The sequence below is a fragment of the Amblyomma mixtum genome, chromosome 2, assembly GCF_055824585.1.
Source record: "Amblyomma mixtum isolate Tamu chromosome 2, ASM5582458v1, whole genome shotgun sequence".
Lineage (NCBI taxonomy): Eukaryota > Metazoa > Arthropoda > Arachnida > Ixodida > Ixodidae > Amblyomma > Amblyomma mixtum.
In genome coordinates, this window is record NC_143013.1 from 62,817,242 (window position 1) to 62,838,756 (window position 21,515).

A 21,515-nucleotide genomic window follows, 5' to 3' on the forward strand; every position below is an offset into this window, starting at 1 on the left:
GTGGAACGCGACAGCGTCTTGCAACGCTGCCAGGGAGTCCACAGAACGCCATCGCCAATTCGGCTGTACGCCTTGCTGGACGGTAAATTTATTTTTTGAGGAAAGGAAATGTATCTCTCTCGCATATCTGGGTGGACACCTGCACCTCGCCGTAAGGGGAAGGGGGATGATGGGAGTGAACGAAGACGCCGTATTAGCTAGACGCGCCTTTGTTCATTCCAAACCATTCAGCTGGCATTACGGAGTGGCTAGCGTGCTCGTATCGCACTCCGGAGACCCTGGTTCGATTCCCCAACTCGACCAATTTCGTTCTCGGTTTTATAGATTTATGCGGTCTAACTAGAAAGGTTAATTAGGCTATTTCATATTTACATTATTGCATTTCTGTCCATCGTGTTCTGTCATTAACCTGTCAATTGTTGGAACTGTCTAGGATGTTCGACACAACGTATATGAAACGAGCAACGTCTTACTGAGTGGGGAAGTGCGTGGTGGTGGTGGGAACGCGGCTTCGTACTTATCTGTTTTTTTTTCAGCAGCGTCTCCTTCCGCGGACGCTGTTGTCGCTGCGGCGCGCGTCTTTCTTTTCTTTTCTTCTGACCTCTTCATTCTCCTCTATATTAATTAGGCTAATTGATTAATTAAGCAATTAACTAAACTCAGTGCAACTTAGTTGCAGCATCACTATACGATCCCTTTGATTGGTTGCATGGTTACTAGCCAAAGTACAATTGGCCCCATTTGAAATTCGCGCACTGTGACGTCACGAGCATTTCGACCAATTGAAAAGCATGACATTGGGGGCGGAGCTGGTTACGAGGCCGACGCCGACGCCGACGCCGACGCCGACGCGAAACCCAGGAACGGACGCCAAAGAGCTGCGCTCTAAAACGGTGACCGAAGGCACGCGCCTTTAGATAGCACTGACAAGCCGTTCTGCCACCACTCACATAGTCTTTCCAATTTTGTTCAGGCCTGTACCGTCAGCAATTAATGAAACGCGAATAGAACACCTGTAGCGCCACCAGAATAACAAAATGTTATCTGCTGGCCGCCGGGTGCATTACACTTCCACGAAACGAGCTTCGTAGCATCGCTCAGCACGCCTGCTACGGACCTGTATAGCTTCATATTATAGGTGCGTTGGAATAGAAACAGTGTTGTCGTGCTTGAAAATAACGCGTGTAAAGACTTTGTAAAAAGTGTAGAGGCCAAGGGGTTTCGAAATAAACTTCAATTCGGGGTCATGCATAGTGGGGCTTTTTAGCATTCGCGAAAGTCCTTACTTTCAGGAGAGTGAGGAAAAGTCCCTCTGACCTTCATTATGGTATGCGACGCTGGAGATTCATTACGAGCCACACAGCTTGGCCTGGAATTAAATCCTTGGGTTCTGTATCTTTTACAAACTCCGCACATAGGCAGGCGGTAGTACCAGTTCTCAAGAGGAAACTTCCACAAACTTCCTGGTATGAGCAAATGGTCGTTTATTGATGCTAAAACAGTTGTGAAATGAACCGTGCATGGGGGTGGGGTGAAAAGCGAGGAGAATGAAAATGAACGAAAATGAGCTGTTCATTCGTGGCTAATTGCTAGTGATGAGAAAAAAAAATGGTCATGTGAAATGAATCAATGAGAAAGGAGTGTGTGCACTTCGCTGAGAACGAGTAAGTAGAGCGAGCTGTCAGTGATGGGCGGAGATGCGGGGAGCCGGGTCGACTCAAGGGCGCTGGCGCAGGGAGCGGGACGACACCCTGTATCCGTGCGACCGCTTGCGACCGATCCAACGCAAGAAGAACGGCGTCCTCTGTTGCTGGGAGCGGGTACTGCTTTTCCCGAAGCGACTCGACGTGGGACTTGACTCCTGCAACGGTAAATTGGGACACCAAGGCGCACAATGGTAATCTGGGGCATCAGGGCGCACAGTGATCGGGCGAGTGTCCGTTGTCTATGTCGGCTTTGTGCCGTGTTCGGATCAAGCTGTTTTGCGCACTACGAACTCGCCCGAATGCATGAAGATTTCAGTCACATCGCAACCCTGTCGCTTGTAGAAACGCTTTTTATGCCATCCCACGTCGTGAACAGCATTTGTTAATAGTGTAAAATGTGCGTAGGCTTAACGACTGAGGGTCGTGTTTATTCGGCGTTTCAACACTGTTTGCCGAAAACTAATTTCTTGCTGCTTTTAAGGGGAGGAAGGGTGGTATTTGCGCATTCCTGGCAACGAAGAAATTCGAGAGTTTGTGCGCGATATTGCGTTGTGCTTCCATCTGGGATCCATATTTGCCACACGTCTACCGTCGTTTACGTGTTTTAGCCCCTTTAACGGTTACAGCACGCGCTTTCGGAGAAGTCCGATCCAGAAGAGAAGGAGTAGAAAAGAGTAGTCTTGTGCAAAGAGGGGTTTTTCGCTCTAAGCAAATTTAAACTAATGCTTATTAATTTGGAAGAATTTCGAAGATAATATTTTGAATAGCTTTGGCATACAAGGACATTACATAGAAAAAAAATGCATTGAAGCTAAGTCGACCTTATGCAAAGTCGACCTACACCCTGAGCCGCCCAACTCTCCGGGTCTGGGTACACTCGACCGATCCGCGGGCATTACGCGCCCCTCGCCGATGCCGTGTCTTGCCATGATTTGTAGAGTTCCACTCATAATTGTTTCAAAACTACAGGACCGTTGGCAGTTCGATTGATTCGCTGCGGTTTGCCGCTCAGTTAGACGGACCGCACGCGACTGGAAGGCATGGAAGGAGCGCCGTTTTATCGCCGCTGATCGTAACTTGTCTCCGACTCCTTGTCTTATTCGCGATCGTATCGTCACGAGGCTTGCATTGATTTCCAAAACATTGATGCTCGAAGCCCGTCACCGCAATGCAGCAAATAGAAAGCTGCTCTGTTATCATCGCGAGGTGTAAGATCGCTTCAGGAAGACAAACTCGCGCAGTATAGCGATTCAGCGCACACAGCGTTCGCGTACATGACGTCGCATGGGACTGCCAACAAAAGCGAAATCCTCTGTATCATGGCTGAATCGTCATCCGAAGCTCATTCTGAAGTCTCACGGGCATCAGATTTTAAGGGCTGGCATATATTCGTCCACAAATTATCCTGGCTTCGCAAAGTGAGCATATCATTTATCTTAAAATGTGAAGGTACTACGCTCAGAAGGGGCGCGACGCTGGACGAGTCCCTGCGCTTCGATTCCAAATGGGGAAAAAGCTACGCCTGACCGCAGATGCAAATATTTGGTCCCGTGGCTAAGCTGGAGCGAACCAACTCGGTCAGTATCGATGCCACACAGGTGGCAATGGAGCAGTGCCCCGAGTGAGCCTACCTTTGGCCTCGTCGTGTTGAAGCTGAGCCAGGCGGGCCAGATGCCGCGTGTGAAGAAGCGATCGTCTTCTGTGGTCCTGTCGCGCACCAGGCGAGCCAGGAGTGCTGCCACCTTGCTGCCCGAACGACGAACCGGCGCCCTGGTCGGGGCACTGGCGATCGGGCTGAGGTCGCACCTGCGGTGACGGACAGGGAGCAGGCAAGTCAGGCTGTTCTTTTTATTGTTCACCGGGCGAAGACGTGTAATAAAATGAAACGTATCTGCTCAGGAGGAACGTGCGTTGTATGACTGAAGGTTGCCACTTTGATGAGGAAGGATTATGCATGTCGTATATTTACATTGACAGTGATGACTGAAATAAGCGAAGAAAGATACTCAAGCAGAACTATTTGCTGGACCGGTTGGTGCATGGTACGGAACGACTAAGCCACAACACGGAACACAAACGACGTCCGTGTCACTTTCTTGTGTTCGCCTGTGTTGGCGCTTAGTCGATCAGTAAACGAAGAAGCCTGTCGACATATTTTGGTAGTGGATACAATTTCGTATAGAAAAGGATTTCATGACCAAAGTGCTTCCTACTACATAGTTGCACTAGATAGGACATACGTGCTTTAGAAGGCGGCCTCTCTCGTGCGTAAAGCACAAGGACAAGCGACAAGAACGGAACGATGAAAGCTTAAGTGGATCGAGAACGCTGAGCTTTGACATCCTGTCTGGATTCAACAAGGCACCTGGCAGCCAATTATCATTGCTCGCAGTTATGACGCCCCTTCTCGACGCAAAATTGTCGGCATCTGACCCGTCGGGAAATCCGGCTGTCTGGAAGATGAGAAAATCCCCAGAGACGACGCTACTGTTGAAGCAATGCGCCATGCGACTATCCCTTCCGAGGATAGTCGGCAACGAGGTAAGGAGCAAAAAAAGAGAAAAGAACTAGAAACACTGAATGCGCTTGACGCGAAACTGTCGTGACGATTAGTGAAAAAAATAATGTTTTGAAAAGCACATCACATTGGTACCCACTTCGACGGACTACCTTCCGTATATTAGCCGTTATAAGAAGAAAAAGTACTGGAAGAAGGATATACCAAATGATACGAAACTGGCTGCATATATATACACTCTTTGTTGAAAGAATCAGAATTGATGAAAAGAAACAAGAACGAGAGAATTATCGCACTTGGAGAGCCTGAACGTCTTGGGTGTCTTGCACGTGCGCTTGGATGGCTTTGGCTTGGTGACGCTGCCGCTGACGTCGCTGTCTGCCTCGGCCCCGCGTACCGCAGTAGACGCCGTCGAGTCGTGGCCTAGAGAGGCCCGGCAGGAATCGTGCTGGGGCAGGGGATCCCACGACAGCTGTGCCGTGTGGAATAGCGTGTCGCCGGTGACGTCTTCCTGACACGAGTCGAAGAACTGCCTCGAAGTGCGGTCATGGTACTGGGACAACGACAGCCATTCTGGCTGCTCGGCCTGCGGAAAGGTTTTGCGGCGCAACAAGTAACTTTTCAAGTAATAAGTCAGCACCGCTTCATAGAACGGGTGTAAATCGTGCCGTATACTGCGACTTAAGTAGTATTTTTAAGTATATTGAGGTGCCCACCAACTGCCAAAGGTGTGCGGTTGTGCACAAGATGACGGAAATAAAAGATGCAATGAGTAAAAGAAAAAAAATTAGGGAGTAATTAGTGATAGAAACCGTCAACAGGAAGTCCTAATGGGAAAACCTCGCTTGAAGATCGAATGCCATATCACAAAGTTGTAAAGACTAATCATTCCCGCAATGGAACTCTGGTTGCATGGCAAGACGTCGAACACACGGATTGGTAGCAGAGTCCGTCGAGGCACGTGGAATTGACGCTAGGCGCATAAGGTCAGTGTCCGCGAATGCATCTAACCAAAAAAACAAGGTCCCGTACTGGCGTCTTGTTTACAACACAAAGTGAACAAGGGTTGAATGGGGAGGCTCAGTGTGCTCAGCCAACGTTTCGGGCGGGGGGGGGGGGGGGGGGGGGGGGGGGCGCTTGTTTAAATCCTCTGGAAACGTTGGCCAAGCAGACTGAGACTACCTCCCCACACTCGTCCACTTTGTTTAGCGTTGCCCAGAATCCATCCTTCTGGCTTCTTGCTAAAGTCTTGTTTTCAAGTCGTTTAGTTACAAAGTGGTCACGGCAGGGCAACTTTATAATCGGCCTGGGTAGTTGGTAAGCAGTCCGACCACCCATGCAGTTCCTGTAACCGCTTTTGCACGTTTTCGAGGATAAAAAAAAATATGGGGCAGACCGCATTCCGGACAGTGCAGGCATACTCGAGGCTAGGAAGCACTGCGCACGTTTTCAGACTAATTCAAGATGGCCCGCGAAGAGTGACGGCACACTGAGCTACGGAATGACAATTATTAAAACTGCAGCTTATAAAAATTGTAACATAGCTGAAACGTCATTATGACATGTAAGGATGTAAAGGAAATCGATTACGCTGAAAAGACATTTGGGACAATTAGCTGAGAATCGAACCCATGACCCTTCTGTTGAGAGTCAGACACGCTACTTCCAGGCTCTAGAACACTTGGATCTAGTAAAGGATGGTATTAGTGGCCATATCTTGCAGGCCATTGCACAGAATGCAAATCTCAGCCCATGTTCAATAGGAAGCAGTTTCTGGGCTACATGAAAGAGAAGCTTGAGCGCGAAATCATTCAATCTTTCTTTACCCAGGATGTAGGTAAGAGTTGCGAGAGCACGCCTTCACTATCGTTGCTTGAAAATTAATTGGCTTGTTTGGAGAACTTCGATTAGATTCTACGTTCCGAGAACTCAATGTGCTTACACGTCGAATCTTTTCAAATAAATCAGAAGTGCAGCACCGTCTTGTCTCGTTTGTTCCTGCTCTTGTGCGCGTTTCATTTGTGCTGCGAATTTTTTCTACACTACTGAGACACGCTGTTTCGACTTCGTTAAAGGAAATCCTTCGTGTTTTTTGGTATATCACGTGGTCTAGTATGACTACCGATGTTTGCTGTTTAGTGTGCGTAATTAGAAAGAGGTATCAATAAGAAAGAATGCTGCAAATAACCATTAACGCAGTCGCATCTTAACTTCAAAGCGAGGCTAAGCGTCCCCGCAGATGTGTTTCGGCTCGCATACTGTGAAGTGAGCCAGTACGGTATTATAGGAAGTTTTCTAACAAGCTTAGGCAAGTGAAGCTTCCTGTGTTTCAGTTCCGCAGAAAAACCTTTTAATGTTCCATGCTTTTTTCGCGGAATAAAACGACCTACCTCCGGCATGAAATTTTCCAGACGAATGACCGCTACGACGACTGGGCAGTCTATTCTTGTCCATATAATCAAAATATCATAACTAGACATAAGTAGAAGAATTACCGCTCATTCTCGATCTTTTTCCTTACGTCATGCCGAAACTGGAATGATCTACCACAGGAAATTGTGGGTTATAACAACGCCATCCATTTTAAGAACGCTCTCAAGACCGTTAACTGCCATCTCCACCCACACCAGGGGACTATAAGGCATACAAAAAAAAAAAAATAAACCCAGGCACTTTCCCTTAGCATAATCGAATAGCGCAACTGGCGGCTTAATAACCACATTCTTTGGGAGCAAAAAGGTGCTTTAAAACGGAACATGCCAAGCATCAGCTTGCAAAAGAATATCATTGACAGTGGGTACGGTAGAGTAATATTCGTTAGTAGGAAGCCCAAGGCATTTCCGCAAAACGTAGTAAAGTTCGTTGGCTCTAGGCCTGCAGTACTAATACAATTAAAGAAGTAAGAAGCCTTGGCAGACAAGCGGGTATCATTGAAGAGCAGGCTTTGATATTTCCACAAACAGTCTGGAATTTGAAGTACCCAAATATTGCAATGGGGTAACGCTCGGCATTGAACCGTTACGGCCGATATGGTACCGCTTGGTAAGTACAGCTGCAACGGAAAAAGATTAGCACAAGTTACTCATGACCGGAGCGGAAAAATTGCGAGACGCGGCGCTATTGTAGCCGTATGCGCAGATAGCGAGAGTGCCTGGCACATTCCACTTTCCAAAGTGGGGGTGGCCGATAGAAAGCAGCCCATCCGAAAGCAGGCACTGCTACACGATACTTTTGACAGTGCACCCCCAGCACAGTTTTAAAGGAAAACGGTGATAAAGATAACGTTGCTCGCCACGCTAGCGCAAAAAAAAATAAAACGAGATTATGCGCTTAGGTGTCTTAGCGCATGGTTTGGATGATAAGACATCTATAGGCGTTCGTTTAAGATGTTGCATTTCTGATGGGCGAATGTCTAGGTGGGCTGCTTTCTGCCGGCCACCCCCGCTTTAGGAAATGGAATGTTCCTGGTACTCTCGCTATCGGCGTAATCGGCAACAATAGCGCCGCGTGTCGCGATTTTTTCGCTCCGGTCATGATTCACTTGTGCCATTCTTTTTCCGTTGCAGCTGTACGGTGCGGTGTACGTTGTTTAAAGACGCAAAGCTGTACTCGGAATAAGACTTCGCAGTGTAGGGTTCCGGATTAATTTCAACCTGAGATTCTTTACCTTGCACTGGCATCGCACAGCAGATGATATTCAAACTGAACTATTGATTGGCAAGTCTATTTTCAAAGCACCCCTGCCGCGAGACATAATCGTGACTGTCTTTTTTGCCCAAGAACATCTTACAACACCGGCTTTCTATCGACACATTTCAGTATTTATTTCGAGAGTTGCTTACGCTTATACACGACGGACTAGAGTAAAAGTCTGAATGCAGATTAACGGCGTTGTCCGAACTCGAGAGTGCTCAAAGTTAAGGAAGATTTTCTGAAGACCGGAACAAGGGTTAGGCAGGTTCTTCCGTCGCACGCATGCTATACTCCGACGCAGTGCCCGTTTACAAACAGCGAATAAAACTGCAGAGAGTGTTTGCAACATTCTATTCAGTGCGGAAGCACAGACTTGTTTTTAGTAAAAAAAAAACTATTTCCACTAATTTTACATTCATGAATGACTGAACTGAGAGACACAGATGATGACGGATTCAATTTCGTTTTTTTTTTTTTTATCAGGCATGCAAAACACGGTTTTGCTGGGTCAGAACCATCGGATTAGTGCTGCGTAGAGGACGGTGGTGAGCGGGCAGGGGCGCGGAACGGAGCGCGCGCACTAGGCACATACACTCACGAGTCGATTCTGCTAGGCTCTGAACGTCTGAATGAGTGCTTGCGCACTAAAAAGAAAAACTGTTTCGCACCTTCATGCGCTGGACATAACACCAGAGCTCTTCCTTGTGGTCGTCGTCCACATCCACGCCCCTTTCAGCAGCCAGTCTTCCAACGCGCTCGAAGGAGAATTCCAGGAGCTCTTCCATCTGGACGCCTTCGTCTGCACACGATAAGCACGACAAACGGTGGCAGAGACACCGTTCACGCCCGGTAAACGATTCCGAACGACATTGCATAAGCGTGCTCTTCACAGCGGAAGACTGCCGAAGTAAAGTGGCTGTTTGGGCTTGTTGGTCAGTGAACATGGTTAAAGAACGCAGCGCGAAAAGACAAGGACAAACGAAGAAGTGGACAGGACTGGCGCAGTCCTGACCGCGCCGGTCCTGTCCTGACAGCGCCGGTCGTGTCCTGACAGCGCCGGTCGTGTCCTGACAGCGCCGGTCGTGTCCTGACAGCGCCGGTCGTGTCCTGACAGCGCCGGTCGTGTCCTGACAGCGCCGGTCCTGTCCACTACTTCGTTTGGCCTTGTCTTTTCGCGCTGAATTCTTTAACCATGTTGACTACCGAAGCCCCGCCAACTGTGAACTTCGCTTTCACAAGCAAGTCATTAGGTATCCACGCATAAAGCACTGGGAAGGCTGAAATAGGATGCAGTCATTAAAGACTGAGATGGAAGCCAAGAACAGGCGATTAGGTCGAAGCCTCAAACAGAGGTGTTGAACCGCCAAAAGCAAACAATGCGAACAGAAGATGCGACGTGACTGTACACATACCCCAGAGCAGTTGCAGTATCTTCTCGTCCAAACTGAAGCACGGAAGGGAATACGCGCTGGCGTTGGCCATGGTTCCGACGAGGATGTGTGCAGCAAAGCGAGTAGCAGGCCTCCCTTGCGAGACCAGCTGGAAAAGCGGAGTGATGGCTGGCTTGCTGCGAAGTGTCCGAGATTCCGTTCAGCACTGCTGCCCTGGCGCCACTGATAGCTAATCGCAGGAACGGGGCGATTGGGAACGATTGGTGCAGTTATCGCTGCTCACGCTCATATCATTATGACGTAAACAATCCTTGCGCCTCACCCACACAGGCATTTACGGTGATCGGATTTTTCTTGCCGTCTGCCTAGACTAAACCTTATATAAATCTTTGTAACCTCGAGGGTGCTTTTTATGTTATATTAGTAGCAAAGACAAGTGGCGAAATTAGAGTTGTGCCATTTGGACCTTATATAAGCTTAGTTGCTATTCCCTCACGTTGCCGCTTGCTGCTCTAGTTCCATCAGGGTACAATTCTTCCAGCGGTAGCGCTTTTACGTTGCTACTCGAGGAAAGTGCGTTGCGTCTGTTCTTGTGCGCACTAGACACCCGCTGAGTGCAATTCCTCGTGTCGAAGCTTTGATAAGATATCTGAAAGGCTAGGGGGTACTCAAAAGTAAAAAAAAAAAATAGACGCCTAACAAAGCCGCACAACTGGTGCTTGCTGAAATTGGTCTCGTAGAGCGAACTTAGTATCCTCGCTTGGATACAGCCACTTTTCAAAGACGTGAACAAATATGAAAATATATACACTGTTCTAATACCGACCATTTGCTTCAAAATCGTAGCAAAAAAGTTTTCGTCATAATCCGTGCTACGCCTCGACTATACCATACAGTAGGAATGTTTGCGTGATGCACCCTATTGGAGGCATTTACGTGACGTCACGGGCGCCAGTAGTTGTACAGCGCGCAACTCCAGCAGTAGAGGCTGGAGCAGGCTTCGATAAGCCGACTAGACACGCACGGCAGCCTGGCGCCGCGTTCCATGTACGCCAAAATGGCGGCCGCCGTGGCACCAGTGGTTTGTGTACTGTTGGAAAGCATACACATTGAGCATTGTCTCTAAGCGCTCCTTTATGCGCTCGTTTGGTTGTGCTTGTTGACGGCGAGCAAGCGGTCAACGTGAACTTGAAGCGAAGTCTCATCATCATCATCATCATCAGCATGACTACACCCACTGCTGGGCAAAGGCCTCTCCCATGTCTCTCCAATTAACCCTGTCCTTTGTCAGTTGCCGCCACTGTATCCCCGCAAACTTCTTAATCTCATCCGCCCACCTAACTTTCTGCCGTCCCCTGCTACGTTTGCTTTCTCTTGGAATCCACTCCGTTACCCTTAAGGACCAGCGGTTATCTTGCCTTCGTATTACATGCCCTTCCCAAACCCATTTCTTCCTCTTGATTTCAACTAAGAAGTCATTAACCCGCGTTTGTTCCCTCACCCACTCCGCCCTCTTCAGATCTCTTAACGTTACACCTATCATTTTCCTTTCCATAGCTCGCTGCGTTGTTCTTAACTTAAGCTGAACCCTCTTTGTCAGCCTCCATGTTTCTGCCCCATAGGTGAGTACCGGTAGGATACAGCTGTTGTATACTTTTCTCTTCAGGGATATTGGTAAGCTACCATTCATGATCTGAGAGAACCTGCCATATGCGCTCCACCCCATTCTTATTCTTCTAGTTAATTCCCTCTCATTATCCGGATCTGCGGTCACTACGTGCCCTAAGTAGACAAATTCTCTTACTACTTCCAGCACCTCGCTACCAATTGCGAACTGCTGTTCCCTTGCTAGGCTGTTGAACATTACTTTGGTTTTCTGCATGTTAATTCTTAGCCCCACCGTTCTGCTCTGCCTGTCTAACTGATTGATCATGGTTTGCAGTTCTTGTCCTGAGTGGCTTAGCAAGGCAATGTCATCAGCGAATCGCAAATTACTCAGATATTCTCCATTAACTCTTATCCCCAACTGTTCCCATTCCAGTCCCCGGAATACCTCCTGTAATCTGGCAGTGAAGAGCATTGGCGAGATCGTGTCTCCCTGCCTGACACCTTTCCGTATTGGAATTTTATTGCTGACTTTGTGGAGAACTATAGTAGCTGTGCAATCGTTATAAATATCTTCCAATATTTTCACATAACAGTCTTCTACACCCTGATTCCGCAATGCCTGCATGACAGCTGAGGTTTCCACTGAGTCAAATGCTTTCTCGTAATCAATGAAGGCTATATATAGGGGTTGGTTATATTCTGCGCATTTCTCTATCACCTGATTGATAGTGTGAATGTGGTCTATTGTCGAGTATCCTTTACGAAAGCCTGCCTGATCATTTGGTTTACTAAAGTCCAAGGTTGTCCTGACTCTATTAGCGTTTACCTTACTAAATACCTTGTAGGCAACGGACAATAAGCTGATTTGTCTGTAATTCTTCAAGTCCTTGACGTCTCCTTTCTTATGAATTAAGATAATGTTAGCGTTCTTCCAAGCTTCTGGTACTCTCGAAGCTACAAGGCATTGCGTATACAGGGTGGCTAGTTTTTGTCGCACAATCTCTCCTACATCCTTCAACAAATCTGCTGTTACCTGATTTTCACCAGCTGCTTTCCCTTTTTGCATTGCTCCTAAGCCTTTCTTTACTTCCTCCTTCGTTACTGGCAGGATGTCCCCTTGCTGTGCTCGACTGCCTCCCTCAGTAACTTGATGATTACATTCGCTACTGTATAGATTTGTGTAGAACTCTTCGGCTAATTCAACTATCTTATCCATATTGCTGATGACATTGCCCTATTTGTCTTTTAGCGCATGCATCTGGTTCTTACCTATGCCCAGTTTTCTCCTCACTGATTTAGCGAAGTCTCATCCACTGCTAAATCTTCTTCCGCTGCCCAGCGCCCAATGGCGTCGTGAACGCTTGGCTGGACTGCCTGTTAGAGACAGCATTGTACAAACAAGATATTGTTTCTCGGCTTTCGCCCGCTGTTGCGAAGTCGATACTGCACTCGCTTCGCTGCGGCAGAACCTCCGGCCCCTGTTGCTTCGTGCTGGCATTCTCTCGCCTTTTTTAGTCTCTTCAATCAAAGACGCGGCCAACTTACCGTGGTTCATGTAACGTCCATCCCGGGTCGTGCCTCTTGGTTCCGATTTTTTTTATGCCCGCTTCTTTATTGCACTGAATCCGTCTCTTCTCAACGCGGTCCACTAATATTTGCTGGTTAAATGCCTCTATAAAATTACAGCGGGCACTTAAGGCTACTTCCGTGTTTTTTTGGATGCAAAAATCATTGTGTTTATCTTTATGTTTTCATTTTTAATTTTATTCTCTTCCTTTCTAATGACAAACCAACTAATTAGCATACAGTAGTAAGGCAACGCATCGCAAGGCAAGAAGCAACGCGGTTTCGTGGCCCATGGCTTGCGTGTTTGTCGCGCAATCTGGAAGCCTCGAGTGAGTTCAGAAACCCGCAACTCCATCGGATTTTGGGACCACTGCGGCTGGTCAACGCCGACGCGACTCCGCGTTTCGTTGCCGATCAGCCACATAACACTTTCGCAATAAATACATGCACACGCATGTGTGTTGAGGCGATAGCTGAGCTGCATGATGCGTTACGTACGATTTTGGTTGCGCACCCAAGGGGCAGAGGACTGAAATGGGACGAGGCAGTTTCGGCTGTATTTTATTTTGCGAAATTTTGTAGTGGAATGAGGGACAAAATTCACGGTTACGACAAGCATACCTGCATTAAAACAATGCAACTCAAGGGGGGATAAGGTGCCTAGAGAGAAGCGAGTCAGTTTCTGCGCCTTTCCATTCCTCAAAAACACTTTTTTTTTTCTAAAAGCTGTGCGCCGACACTGCTCCTCGCGTATGCGCAGTATGGCCTTTCCTCGGCTCCGCGAAATGGAACAAAAAACAATCAGGGGGGAGGGGGGGGGGGGGGGGCAGGGGGCAGTTTGCTCTTACTAAAGTGCGATGAGGCGTGAGGCGTAGCACGGATTTCGACCTCTGTTGCTGCGCCTCTTACTGTAGTGATGACGTCATAGGTGATCTCACGCGCATGCGCCGGCAGCTGCCAGGGTGGCGTCGGAGCGGCGGTCAGCGCTCCATATACACACCTTGGTTATGACCTGACAAGTGACTTCACGCACATGCGCAGTACATTTCCTGTTACGACGTACTACGCCATTTTTTACATCAAACATAATATTATTTTCATTATTTTTGAAAAATCAGTTCATTATAAATCATGAATTTTTGTTACGACATACTACGCGATGCCAATGACGTCGTCAGTTTTATTATTCTTTAGTATTTATTTGGAATAATTTTTAATCACTTAATTTCAATTGATTAATTTCGTGTTACGACATACTGTGCCATGTTGATGACGCCATCAATTTGACAGCCGGGGTGGGACGACTTCTGCGGACGCACACGGCGGCGAATCATGAGCCTATAAAGGCTCTCGCCTTAAAACGGCGCCTACCAAAATAAAGTTGACATGACGTTTCGGCCTCCTTGCTAACAATGGCGGCGAATCGAGGTATAATTTTAATACGGCGCATGACGGAACCTAGACACCAATCGTATTCTGGCGGCAATTTCCAGCAAGGCGATTTCTGAACAGTTGACGACTTGAGATAGGCCCTTGAAGCCCTTTTCCTTGTTCTTGCAAGTACGCTTGCGTCTGACCAGTCGATATTGTGGCTGGTAGACACCACATGTTCGGAGCCACCCCCTGGTTCTTCACGTCACTGTGCTCTCCAAATCTTCCAAACCGCCTGACTCGGCGATAAGCAAAGCTGCGCTTTCGGCAGGTGTGATCGCTTACACGACGCTTGAGAAATTTTCACTTAGTTCGTCCTTTACGTGCAGAAATTCCCTCCCGAGCTTGCAGGTTTGCACATGCGTAGACTGCATGTTACAAAAGCGTAATGCGAGCAGAAGTGCGGAATAGAAGCTTGCTACTGGGTTCATGGGGTCGGATGTAGCGCAGGACGGAAGATTTGGCGTTTCACGGATTCATAAAAATGTCAAGGATAAGTAACTGTGTGAGGGCCTGAACGCCATACCAACTTTCTATTGGTCAGCACCGTTCATTTTAGGTTATGTACATACCATCCCGACCAGACGGCTGTACTTCAAGCTCTTCTATTCACTACCAAGGTTAGGGAACACTGAACACAAGTACACAAGAAGTTAGAATATTGGACAGCCGTCGCCGTATACTGAGTTGGTTGAGTACCAACTGGATTCAGATCCCGGGTTCGGGGTGGGTTCAGATCCCACCGGCGGCATGTGGTTTCCTTGATAATTGACGTAAAAATGACCGATTTTTAATTTCTCGTTGATAAGCACCAAAAACAAAAAAAAACGTTTACCTATTGGCTTGCTTCGTTTCGAAGACTCTTGGCTTCCTCTTTATGTATACGCCAAAGACATGGTTTACGGTTTATGGGGGTTTAACGCCCCAAAGCGACTTAGGCTATGGGGGATGCCGTCGTGATGGGCCCCGTAAATTTCGACCACCTGGGGTTCTTTACCGTGCACTGACATCGCATAGCACGATCGAACCCACGTCTTTCGGGTCAGCAGCTGATCGCCATACCACTGAGCCACCGCTCGAGGCGGCTATAAAAAACATCCACATAAAAAAAAAAGGCAGGACACCCCTTAGCAAAAACTAATACGTTTGGAATATACGGTGGACTATTTAAAATGTATTTTAAACATATTTTGTATTCATGAATGCACTAAAAATATGTCGGAAATACGTTTCTGAAATTTCTTGCTTGGTATTCGAAATATATTTTTAAAATGTGCCAAAAATACCTCACTTAAAGCATACTTCGAGCACTTTTCAAATACGTGAAAAAATATGTATGCAGTTTTAGCATCTTGTCAGTGTATTAAAAGTGTATTTTCGGAAATATGAAATTAATTCATAGAAAGTATACTTCAATTCTAGAAAACGGGCAGCCCTTGTAAACGTATATGTATGCAGTTTTAGCATCTTGTCAATGTATTAAAAGTGAACTTTCGTAAATATGAAATTAATTCATCCGAAATATACTTCAATTCTAACAAACGGGCAGTAATTTAAACGACTTTGCACACTTCCAGCTGCCGTTGAACAGTCGAGTGCTCGAAATCGCGTTTCGGGAAATGGCATTTGCGTGTCGTCAATGTATTTGAAGTGTACTTCCGTAAATACGCAATTAATTCGTCCAAATAAAACTGAAATTCTAGCAAATTGGCAGTCCGCTTAGCATGTTTGCAGCGCACTAGAAGCTGTCGTTGAACAATTTAATGCTCAAAATCGAGTTTCGGGACATCGCATTTTGGTGCTGGCCATCTATTTAAAGTGTACTTTCGTAAATACGCAATTAATCCGTCTGAAGTATATTTAAATTCTAACAAATGGGTTGTCCGCGTAAACATATTTGCATTACACTTCAAGCTACCGTGGAATAATCTAGGGCTCGAAATGACGTTTCAGCGAAGAGTGAAAACTTTCAACATCCTTTCGTTTATGGTAACTTCTAGCAGGAAGGTGATCAGCACTTACACCCCTGCTACACGGGCGCTTCGAATGCCTTCCAGCCGAATGTCATCTAACGATGCTACACGTGTTCTGTCTAAGGGAGTGCTTGAAGATAATATTACGCCAATGAATATTAACCGCGTCAGCATGAAATTTCCCCGGGAGTGCGCCGATGAGGACGACTGCACTCATACTGTTGTTTACTTCGCTTGTTTACATAACATAAAACGCAATCTGCGCTTTCGTTCTATTAAACAATCTGTTTTCTTTTTTACTGGTTGTACTCGTGCTTGTTTACGCAGTGCGACAATGTGTGGGAAGAGATGATGCGATCGCACGCCTGAGAAAGCCGGGTTGTTGGCATCGCGCAGGACTGGCGCTTCTCGCTTCTTGTCCCGGCTTTATCCGACGTGACCAGTACTTTTTTTTAAACTACTTTATCCAGAAGTATGTCTGGCGACTGTTCGCTTTAACTGAAACGGCCTAACTTGTTATCCACAAGCTAGCGACGGCGACGACTGCTGCTGGCCGTAAAGCACGGCTCGGCAGTCTGGGTCACACCGGCGATTCCCGTTCATCGTACGCGTGCCCTGCGATGTAAGCAATAGTTGATTTCAGGTCACTGTTGCCAAAACTACACCAGGTGACCATTTGCATACCCTAAAGCTTGTGATTCGCTCTACACAACCGCCGAAATCACAGATCCAACCCTGCGAATTCGCTGGGCCTAGCCGTCGCGGAAGGGAACAGAGCCGTCGTCGATTGAAATTGATTTGGCAAGCGCTTATCGCTGGTGAGTGTTCAGGTGTGCACACGTGAAATATAGCCGTTCGTTTCGCTCATTTAGAAGCGCGAGCATATACACACCGCCGCCTCATCACCGTGCTCTCGCTCAGCCGCCGACAAGGCTGACCGTCCGCCGACCGGATTCGTCGGTGTCGTTGGCCTGAAAAACGTGTCCCTCTAGAATCATATTATAGTAAACTAGATATTTCACTATAATTACATGCTGTTGTTCAGCGTGATATATACTGTCGTTGTCGGACGAGTGTGACCGCCGTCGTCGTCGTCGCTGTACACTGAAAACGAGCTGGTGCTTTCGAATGCGTTTCGAAAGTGTCGTGCAGCACCGCGGCAGTCCGTCGAGTCCGAATGTCATTCCTATTCTAGAATGTCATTCCACTCAATGTCATTCGAACATTTCCGTGTGAGAACGTGATAGCATTATACCAGCAAAAGTGCCTTGGGTACTTCTGGGTCCGAATAAGCCAGCGGAAAGGACCCCGTCTGGCAGGGCAGACCGGCTCCCTTACACGCCCATGTATCTGTTGGTTGACAGTTCGACTCCTGACCTGGGCCTGACGCAAGTTTCAACTAGCAATTCCGTTCTCAATTAACCCCAGATTCGAACGCGACCAGTAGGGTACTTCTGCGATATTTTGGCAGCTCACAGTATTTGCGCAAAAAAAGGCCTCACCGTGCAAAATAGTGCGTCGCTTTCGCTGGGTATATATACCGCAAGCCAAGCTTAGCGGTTGTCGTAGGATTTGTTGTTTGCTGTGTCACTGTCGTCTTGGTATGCTGTGTGTAGATATCTGCCGTTCCCATTCAGTCACGTGACCCTTAATATCAGACTCCTGTTGATTAATGATAAATGCCCGTGTACGATTTGTTCTCCAGTTGAAGAATTAACCCGTGTCATTCCATGGAGCCGCCCAGTAGGCTTTTTTTAAGCCCGAGTAAACACATTTTTAATGTATTAAATGTATATTTTTAGTATATTTCTAATGTATATTTTTATTATATTTTTAATGCATTATAAATATGCTAAGCGGGCAAAAATGTACTTTTCACGTATTTTTAAGAACGTTTAAAATATTATTCCTAGTATACTTAGAAAGCATTCGTATTGCAGTTTAAGCATAGGGACAAAAAAATGCGAAATAAATATGAAATTAATACAGTACGTTTGAAATGCATTTTTAGCACATCCTCTTTTTCGCTAAGGGACAGGGTGTAGTGCTAGTCACTTGCATTAGCAAGTTTATTTTGGGCCCTGTACTTTGTTGTTCAGTTGTGTGACTAAAGCCACTGTCGATAGCGAGAGGAAAGGGGCGCCCTAAAAGTTCAACTCCCGTTTAATCCGGAAAAGAAAAGCGCCATTGTAGTACATGAAACATGACATGCTTCCTTCCCAGATGTCACGAATTATCAAGTTTGTCTACTGAGGATAGGTTCGTTGCTTCTGCACGCGGTAAGACTTCCGTCTGAGGGAGCGTCTGATAAAATCTTGAAAGCGGTCCGGAAGTGCCTGACTTTGGGAACCGCTGGCTTGGTGGGTTGGCTGGAAGGAAATAAAACAGATATTTGTATTTTCGTCTGATCTTGAAAAGAGCAGGCAGTAAATGCACTGCAATGAAGGTAAGCCATGTACGGTATGACGCTGAGCGAAATCCTGAACTGACAACTCCTTTCAAGAAGCCACCAGTGGACAGAGTTGACGCGAAGATGCGGTAAAGCAAACGCGATGCGCGATCCGCTGCCGTGTTTCACATCCGCGAGGCACCACTGCGCGTGCACGGAAGCCCCGATGGCGCCACGTGCTCGTCAGCTGCGTGCGCGCCTGTCACGTCGGGACCAATCAGCGCATACGAACTGGCAACGCGCGGTAGCGGACCACGCTAGCGTATTCCGGATTGCGCTATGCTATAACTCTATAATACCAAAATCAGGTCTACCACACAAGCAGGGATTGCTTACTCGAGATGTCCATCAAAAGTTAAGCTGCCTCTGTTAACGGCATCGCAACACCTCCGTTTTCATATCGCTTTTTTGCTCGACTGTTTATTTATCATGAAATCAGAATTTTTCTTGAGTAAGCGAAACGCTGAGCGCAAAGCTCGTACTCTACCTACAGTTGCTAGGCGCTTTGAGCTATGCCCCTGCCTCAGATGTTACAGGTGCGAGTGTCCAGAAGGGAATACACTACCCCGTTAACTCGCAGTGGTGGATTCTTACCGGACATTTTTGCGAACGCGAGACAGCAGAGCTGACGCTGAACATCAAAAGGAATTTTGCGAAATGCTCGCACTTACCGTCCAGAGGTCCCCTGCCACGTACGTAGACGAAAGTTCCAACTCGTTCTGCCCTTGTACGGCAGAGCGCCGGAAGATATTGACCACCTTGTTCCTTAAAGTCGCGGAAACCGTCGAAGGGCCAGTAGGAAGATGGGTGCTAGGCTCTGCCTCTGGCATCGAAGGAGGGAGCGACCTTCGCCTTCGTCGAGGCGGTGTAGGTGCTGTCGCCGCTGCTTTCTCGAACGCCTCGTTGGCGCCCCTCAGCGCAAGTAGCCGCGACGTACTGTTGGCTCGCTGTTTCGTGGCCTTCACGGCGACGTCCCAAGAAGTGCTCCGCTGGGTTATGGGCTTGTGTCCTTCGAAGAGCCGCCTTTTGGCCTTCTCCGTACAAGTCGACGCCATCGGTTAGCTGTGTAGACGGCTGCACTGGTCGGTGTGGCGCTATGGTCCTAGCGTGATTGTCAAGAAATCGGTGCCTGTATGCGGGCCTGGAAGATAGTGTTTGCGCCTGTCGGTGATATGATAACAAAGAAGTTAAGAGTGTTAAACGTGACAAGTTTGTGATTCAGAGTCAACATTTACAGCCTTGTAATTTTTCTATTTTGACACGCTTTGACAGCGCTGTCAGCGCTGAGACAGCGCTTTTTTAACAGCGCTGTCTCAGCCGTTCACATTACAAATCTATGCATTGTACTAAAATCGAAATAAAAAACGTTCGGTTAAAGACCTGTTATAAAAAAAAAAACAAGAGAAAAAGATATTGTTTCTTTTTTTTCTGAGGAATATACCCGTGGCCTCGTACACACAGTGATATGATCAGAGTTTCTTGTCCAGTATTTGCAATACTGTCAGTGCTAACGCTACGAGGCTTGGGGTGTATCTTTACGGGATTCCGAATTTCAGCCTGGCTTTATTGTTTTGCGAAGAAAACCACTCGTTGTTAGCAACCTGTTTCTAGTTGATTCAATATGTCTGAAGTGTTCCGGTAAAATTGCTGGACGCACCCGCAAAAAAATACTTCGATTAGTGAGGTCATTGCAACTGAGCTGAAACTTGGCTTTGACATTTCTCGTTATTAGTCGTTGTGTACTATAGCGTGAACACTACGACTTGAAGGAGACTCTGTAGTAGAACTTTTTGACGGGTTAGTTGGTACATCGTCTTGAAAGAATGTCGTACGCCAAAAAAAGACGAAACAGGAAGGAAACACAGAACAGGAAAGAGGCGCAACTTCCAACTTTAATTTACAGAAAAGGAAACCAGGCAGTCTTTTACAGCCGCTGAGCTGCATGAGGGTGCGTGAACTAAAAAACAACAAATGCGGTGGTGGACGAGTGATAACAGCGCAACAAGTCGTGGGGAGGTCGCTCTTACAAAAAGCAGGGTCGATAACACATGCGAGTGTGAATGACAGCACAGGTTGAAAGACTATAAATAAGGATAAGAACCAACGCTAAGATATTAACAATCATAAAACCGATTGAAGGAAGCAAGCTGACTTTGCAAAGGGCATCTAAACGAAACCGTCAAAAAAAGCTAGTTCGTTTCTGGTGAGGAGAACAGAAGGCGTGCCAACGCAGTTGACGTGTGGCAAAGTGTATGCGGGGCAAACGGGACAGTGTTTGAATGAGCGTGCTCGACTGCACAATGTGACCCTAAAAAGCAAGACGGGAAGCAACCTAGCTTTACATTGTAGCAGATGTAAAGATTGTTGTCCGAAATTTCACGAGACCAGGTTTCTAGCCAGGGCAAAAGAAAAAAATTGAAAGAGAAGTAATTGAGGCTTTTTATATTCATCAAAGAAAAGACAACTGCGTCAGCACGCCTTCTGTTCTCCTCACCAGAAACGAACTAGCTTTTTTGGACGGTTTCGTTTAGATGCCCTTTGCAAAGTCCGCTTGCTTCCTTCAATCGGTTTTATGATTGTTAATATCATAGCGTTGGTTCTTATCCTTATTCATAGTCTTTCAACCTGTGCTGTCATTCACACTCGCATGTGTTATCGACCCTGCTTTTTGTAAGAGCGACCTCCCTATGACTTGTTGTGCTGTTGTCACTCGTCCACCACCGCATTTGTTGTTTTTCAGTTCACGCACGCTCATGCAGCTCAGCGGCTATAAAATACCGCCTGGTTTCCTTTTCTGTTATTAAAGTTGGAAGTTGCGCCTCTTTCCTGTTTCGTCTTTTTTTGGCGTACGACATTCTTTCAAGATGAAGGAGACTATGCGGCCAATCAGTTCACCAGCAGCCTATGCGACTACCTCGCCGAAACTGGTGTCCACCCCTTCTTTTAACTTTCTATAACCTACATTCCACTCCCCCTTTCTCAACTTACGCCTCATGACAGACTTCTCAAAAAAAAAAAAGACGACACGCGCGAAGGCTGATTATCTTCAAGGGTAGAAGAAGCAGAAGAAGAAGCTGCCGCGAGAGCGTGCGCATCGCCGAGCCGGAGTTGAGAACCATTGCTTGGCTGTTAGTGATGTCAACGCGTGAGAAAAATCCCTCTCAGCAGCCCGCTCCCTCA

At 47.1% G+C, this 21,515-nt stretch overlaps 1 protein-coding gene across 1 annotated transcript; it reads right to left on the reverse strand.

Annotated features, from left to right (window-relative positions):
* Nucleotides 1-1,717: 1,717 nt before the first annotated feature.
* Nucleotides 1,718-9,452, reverse strand: LOC149359525 (uncharacterized). The gene is made up of 5 exons (XM_089569068.1): nucleotides 9,330-9,452; nucleotides 8,586-8,716; nucleotides 4,521-4,810; nucleotides 3,338-3,512; nucleotides 1,718-1,861 (listed from the first exon to the last, which is right to left on the reverse strand). Exons 1-5 carry the CDS (start codon nucleotides 9,397-9,399, stop codon nucleotides 1,718-1,720), a joined length of 810 nt encoding a protein of 269 aa, XP_089425194.1. The 5' UTR covers nucleotides 9,400-9,452.
* Between the last annotated feature and the right edge of the window lie 12,063 nt (nucleotides 9,453-21,515).